We start from the raw sequence: 6,201 nt of genomic DNA, 5'->3' as shown, positions 1-6,201 counted from the left end.
AGTTTCTCCCTTCATAATAACTCTGAGTGGGGTGAGTTTCTATTTTTAATAACAGCATTGATGTAGTCCTGTCACAGGAGGCTGAAGTCCAGAGCGATGTGCTTGGCCTCGTCTCCACTAATCAAAGTCATTGACACTGAAGCCTTCACTGTTTGTGCCCGATGTCATTTTTCTAATCTGACCAAAAATGACTCGCTGTGTGGTTCAGACCATCCAGGAAATGGGTATGAGTGTTTTATTATCCTGTTACTCAGAACAAATGGGGTCTGTGGGTCTGTGTGATGCCACATACAGTTTAATAATAGTGCTGTCAGACTGTCAGCGGAGAACTTTGCACCTCAAACCTGGTGACCTCTGGTACGAGGAAAAAGCCAGCAGAGCAAATGTGGAGCCCATGTTTCAGACTTGTGTTAAATGAAGCAGTGGTTTATCGTTTCCTGGTTCTAAGACGTTTTGTGATGTCAGACATCATTTGGTCATGAGTCACATAAAGCAGAGCATCATCAGCATAGATACCTCCACCTTTTACACCATCAGTACATATCTGGACCTACAGGAGAATTTAGATTCGTGAGAGCTTCAGTTTCAAAGAAGTGAATTTGTTTCCATAACTGCGTCACAGCAAACAAACAAATGCTCAGGTATGACATCGGGGAGCTGGATGCATGAGACTCATTTACTTAACAAATGATTCCTGTAAATGTTTACAGCTTTCACACAATGGCTGGAGTTATAAGCAAACTTCCCTTGAAGTCTCATATCTGAAATATCAGTGAAGGTCCTGCACCACTTCCTGTGCTTGTCAAGGGTAAAAGCAGAAGTCTTGCAGCTGTTATTGCATAATCAGCATCCTCTCAGTGTGTATGATCAGATACTACAGATGTGCATCGCTGTGTGAGAGAGCTTGTTTGGGAAGTTGCAAACTTTGGGAACTTGTATCCCAAAAGAACGCAGTGTCCACAAAGTCCAGGACGCAGGTCCAGGAATCGGGCTTAGCTAACGACTCTGAGCTGAACTCTGGGTTTTCTGTTCCTGAATGTGTTACAGTGGACATGAAACACACATGTGTAAACGCTAATTTCCCTCCTCGCCTCCTGCTCTAAAAAACTTATATATGTCCGTCTGTGAAGCTGACGTCTTCAGAGTTTGTAGCGCCATCTTGTGCCACTACAGAACCTGCTGTCATGTGGTTGGTTGGTTGGCTGTTAGCTAACTAGTGATAGAATCAATGATTCAGTGGAAAACAAGGAAACTAAGCTAAAAGCAGTCTGAGGGTCACTTTTGCACTGCCCGTGGCAGCAGAAGTTTGATCTTAAACAGATCTTAAACTGTCCACACCGTCAGCAGTAAGTGATTCTCCAGCGCTCGCTAGCTGCACTGAAACAGGAAAATCCACCTGTTAGCTGTAACGTTTGTGTTTGTAGCGCTCTCTATGAATGTGGAGGAGAGTCAGGTGCACCCGTGGTTTACCAGAACGACAAGCTCGAGTCCAAACCAACCTTAGGTTTGCTTGGGGGTGCAGACCGAACAGTGCAATCAGCTGGCAGAGCAGATGTTCACAAGATGTAGTCAGGATTATTTTAAGCAATATTAAAGTCTTAGCCCTTCAACACACTGGCGAGCTGCCCAGGGTGTAGCTCGCCTCTCGCCCTAAGGCGGCTGGGAAAGGATCCGGCTCCTCGGCGACCCTGAATTGGATAAACAGAAGAGAGTGGATGGATGGTTAAGGTCTAATTTAACATGACGTTATATCAGGGTAAAGTCTGGTGAATCCTGGTATCGGCGCTCCATTGATAGTGGATTACTTTGCCGGGTTTATTTTTGGACTCAGAGTTTGTTGCGCTGCTTCCTGGAGTGATGTGAGTGATGTCATGTTGACCTCGCACATTAAAACTTTTACAATGTCGTCTGCATTTGTTCCTGTTCTCTGAAAAGACCCACGTAAGGGTCGATAATATAACACGTTGGTGCATTTAGTGTAAATACGTTCAGAGCAAAACTATGGTACAGGGATGCTTCCTCACATTTGATGAGTGATGATCACAGACACGATCGTCCCCTGTGGCTCGCTCTGAGCTGCAGCAAACAAAGGAACACCCGCATCATTTCTTTGTGTCTGCGCCGCCACTCACAAGCTTCATTAGTGGCTTGGCACAGGAAGTAAACATCCCCATTCTAAAGCTGTGGGCATTCAGAGGCTTTATGAGACAATCAGCAACGTGGAGATGGTAGGAAATGAGGAACAGCACACTGCAGGGACTCGCCACACGCTGCCTGATCAGGAGTTTAGCTGCTTCTCTGAATTGGAAACTGCTGTCTGATCGTTCTTCATATTGACTCATCTGATCCACAGTCGTGGAAGTGTCCATCTCCACACAGGATTTCTTATTCCACTAACGGCTTCCGTTAACTGGGTGTAGGTGCACGAGAAGCCAAACAGTGTTTCAGGTGGAATTAAAGCCAGCAGGTTGTGTGGTTAGCGCGGGAATGATCACCAGCAGAAATCTGAGGTTAAAAATAATTTTACTAACACGGGAACACGCGATGCAGCCGGTGCTGTCCTGTCAAACCCGACCAGCGCAGATGAAGGATGAGAGCGCTGTGTGTTGGACTGGGATGAATCAGGATCAGAGGGAAGTATACGTGAAGAGCAGGACAAAGGAAGCGTCCGTGAAACCTTGTTTGTGCATGTGCCCAGTGTAAACAGAGCGGCCTGCATTCACTGCACGAACATAAAAGGTTTTTTTTAGATGAGCAGCACAGAAATGATGTAACTCTGAATATGGGTTAAAGCAGAAACGCAGATTCACAGCAGCGCAGAGGCCTTCAGTGCTCTGTCATAACACCATGACACTGCTGTGGTCATTCATTTCTTCTCTGCATGCACACAGTCTGCAGCTCTGTCAGTGGAAGTGGAGTGACGATTACGTTTATCACTCATTTCATGGTTCTGCAGGCGGAGCCACAGAGCGTCACTCCCAGCTCACTGATTTATTGATGACAATGAAAATGTTTCCTTTAATTGTCCTAAAGCTCGTACTGTGTTCTTCATGTTTTCAGGGATGGCTCACAACAACTCCACCAGCCTACTGTGCAACCAGACAGCAGACTTCAACAGCGTCTTCACCCTGAAGATCCTGCCCCTGCTGTACTTTGTGATCTTTCTGGTGGGTTTGTTTCTGAATGGCGGAGCCGCCTGCATCTTCTTCAGAGTGCCCGCCGACTCTGGGCTGGTGGTCTACCTGAAGAACATGGTGGTGGCCGACCTCCTCATGCTGTGCACCTACCCGTTCAAGATCGTGGCTCAGCTGGAACTCGGCGACTGGCACATCCACGTGATCGTCTGCCGCTACACCGCTGTGATCTTCTACTGCTCCATGTACATGGGGATCCTCTTCATGGGCTTAATTAGCCTCGAGCGCTACGTCAAGATTGTCCGAACCGCCCCCTCCTCCATCACCACCGCCTCCTGCAGGACACGAGTGGCCAGGATCTTCTCCCTGCACCACCTGCAGAACCCCATGTGTGCCCGGGTGCTGGCCGTCCTCTCTTGGACCCTCCTCACCGTTTTCCTCATGCCCAACAGCTTGCTGACAAGCAAGGAAGCCAACAAGGAAAACGCCCGCAAGTGCATGGATCTGAAGACGGCGCTGGGCAAAGAATGGCACCAGGTGTCCTCGATCTTCAGCGTCTCAATGTTCTGGGTGACTCTGGTGGTCCTCGCCTTCTGCTATGCCTCCATCGCCCACCGCATCTACCAGTCGTACCGCCGCGTTCGCTGCGATAACAGCGACGTCTGCCGCAAGTCCAACCGGAGCATCTTCAGCATCCTGGTGGTGTTCTTCATCTGCTTCGTGCCGTACCACGTCTGCCGCATCCCCTACACCCTGAGCCAGATGCCGGAGTCGGGCTTCAGCTGGTACACCTGCTTCCTGCTGCTGCAGGTGAAAGAGGGGACGCTCTTCCTGTCAGCACTTAATGTCTGCCTCGACCCCGTCATCTACTTCCTCATGTGCCGAACCTTCAGAGAGTCGCTGCTGAGAAAAGTGTCGCGGCGAGAGAGGAGGAGGAGGTCCCTGACCACGGCGCAGAGTCTGAGCAACATTTAGGAGGTGAGGAGAGGAGACAAGGCAAATATGGCAGATGCAAGGAGAGGAGAAGACCCCTGACCACGGCTTGCATTTATGATGAGAGAGGAGGAGATGCAAAACCTAAATGTTCAAGCTGAAATCATGCATGTTTTTATTTGCTGTAATAGAACTGCTCTCTTATGTTTGTTTCTCGGTCTGATAGAAAAGGGTGTAAATCAGGAGTTTGATGTGTAAAATAGAAACATGAATGTATATTTTTATTCCTGTGTACATAAGAGAAGTATTCAGAGCTTCAGTTCTTGGTTTTATTTATTGTTCTGAACAAAAGCAGGACAGAGAGAGCAAGAAAGATCAGAGAGGAAGAGGAAGTGTTGACATGGAAGTGAAACTGAGTGGGCATCAAACCTGCAGCATTAAAGTCCGTTCATGCACAATCCGCTGATTTGCTCACCTCACCTCGCCTCTTTTTAGAAGCGTGTGTCAAACCGCAGGACGAGCAGTAATCTGACTGTGATGTCATAGCGTTCCTGCTGTCAGCTTCATTAAAACTGCCTACTTTATGACATGTCTGTATTTTAAATAAAGCTTTTCTTTCTTCTAAAATAACCCTTATTTAGATGTGTTTTTATTCTCTGCTCACTGCAGCTGATGCCTCTCTGCTGCCATGGGGTGGTCATATCTGTCATTACATGTTTGTTTGCAGGTACACACAGAGCAGCAGCGGGAGAGTGGAATAAAAAATTATTAATAACTATTTTTCTGGCATTTTAAAATCCCTCTTTTTAAAGTTAGAGTAAATTTAATGAGGTGATAGCAACTGTTCCTCAAAAACACAAAGTTAAAGGGGAAAAAAGGAGTGTAATGGAACCCCGTGACCAGCAGAGGGCGCTGATGACATTCCCAGTAAAGGTGTTGTTAATCACACATGGCCAGTCTGAATCACGGCCCTGCTGAGCAGAAACACAGAATTCAGGACATTCGACTCACATGCACACGTCTATCTTTTAATAATGATATTTTTTCAAAAATAAAAGCATTTTGAAACAGAAAAGGAGCCTCATCCACAGCCTGCTTTAAATAAACAGACGACAGTTCATCATTTATTTACACAGGAAGCAGAAATTTAAACAGTGAATATGCAGCTGTTTGTCTCATAAGGTGGACATGCCTCACTTTACTTATGAAAGCTGCAACATATTTGCAAGGATTAAGTGAGCATGATGGATGCAAATGGACATTTTTCCCTCCATGTTACTCAGCTGGGTGGTGCCAGAGGGATGGAGGCGACGCCGGGCTTCAGCTGATCGAGGCTGCGACATCAAAAATACATATTTTGGGAGTTTTTAAAGTTAGCAGTGAAGAATCGAGACTGATTGATGTTACAGCAGTTTCTGTCATCTTTTGGTGTGTGTGTGTGACTGTGTGGTGTGTGTGTGTGTGTGTGTGTGTGTGTGTCTGTGTGTCTGTGTGTGTGTGTGAGACTGTGTCTGTGTGTGTGTGTGAGACTGTGTGTGTGACTGTGTGTGTGTGATTGTGTGTGTGTGTGTGAGACTGTGTGTGTGTGTGACTGTGTGTGTGTGTGTGTGTGTGTGTGTGTGTGACTGTGTGTGTGTGTGTGTGTGTGTGTGTGTGTGTGTGTGTGTTGTGTGTCTGTGTGTGTGACTGTGTGTGTGTGTGTGTGTGTGTGTGTGTGAGACTGTGTGTGTGTGTGTGTGTGTGTGTGTGTGTGTGTGTGTGTGTGTGTGTGTGTGTGTGTGTGTGTGTGTGTGTGTGTGTGTGTGTCTGTGTGTGTGTGTGTGTGTGTGTGTGTGTGTGTGTGTGTGTGTGTGTGTGTGTGTGTGTGTGTGTGTGTGTGTGTGTGTGTGTGTGTGTGTGTGTGTGTGTGTGTGTGTGTGTGTGTGTGTGTGTGTGTGTGTGTGTGTGTGTGTGTGTGTGTGTGTGTGTGTGTGTGTGTGTGTGTGTGTGTGTGTGTGACTGTGTGTGTGTGTGTGTGTGTGTGTGTGTGTGTGTGTGTGTGTGTGTGTGTGTGTGTGTGTGTGTGACTGTGTGTGTGTGTGTGTGTGTGTGTGTGTGTGTCTGTGTCTGTGTGTGTGTGTGTGTGTGTGTGTGT

General features: G+C 47.1%; 1 protein-coding gene across 1 annotated transcript; it reads left to right on the top strand.

Annotated features, from left to right (window-relative positions):
* The first annotated feature begins 3,060 nt into the window (after positions 1-3,060).
* On the top strand, positions 3,061-4,697 carry LOC116329779 (P2Y purinoceptor 14). Its single transcript, XM_039622751.1, has one exon. The coding sequence runs from the start codon at positions 3,063-3,065 to the stop codon at positions 4,107-4,109; it is 1,047 nt and encodes a 348-aa protein (XP_039478685.1). The 5' UTR covers positions 3,061-3,062; the 3' UTR covers positions 4,110-4,697.
* Positions 4,698-6,201: the final 1,504 nt, after the last annotated feature.

The sequence above is a fragment of the Oreochromis aureus genome, linkage group 14 (genome assembly GCF_013358895.1).
Source record: "Oreochromis aureus strain Israel breed Guangdong linkage group 14, ZZ_aureus, whole genome shotgun sequence".
Taxonomy (NCBI): domain Eukaryota; kingdom Metazoa; phylum Chordata; class Actinopteri; order Cichliformes; family Cichlidae; genus Oreochromis; species Oreochromis aureus.
The sequence above is the reverse complement of the archived record's forward strand: the minus strand, read 5'-3'. Positions and strand labels throughout refer to the sequence as shown.

Coding starts and splice junctions, on each gene's coding strand:
- LOC116329779 (XM_039622751.1), top strand. CDS start 3,063: ATGGCTCACAACAACTCCACCAGCCTACTGTGCAACCAGACAGCAGAC.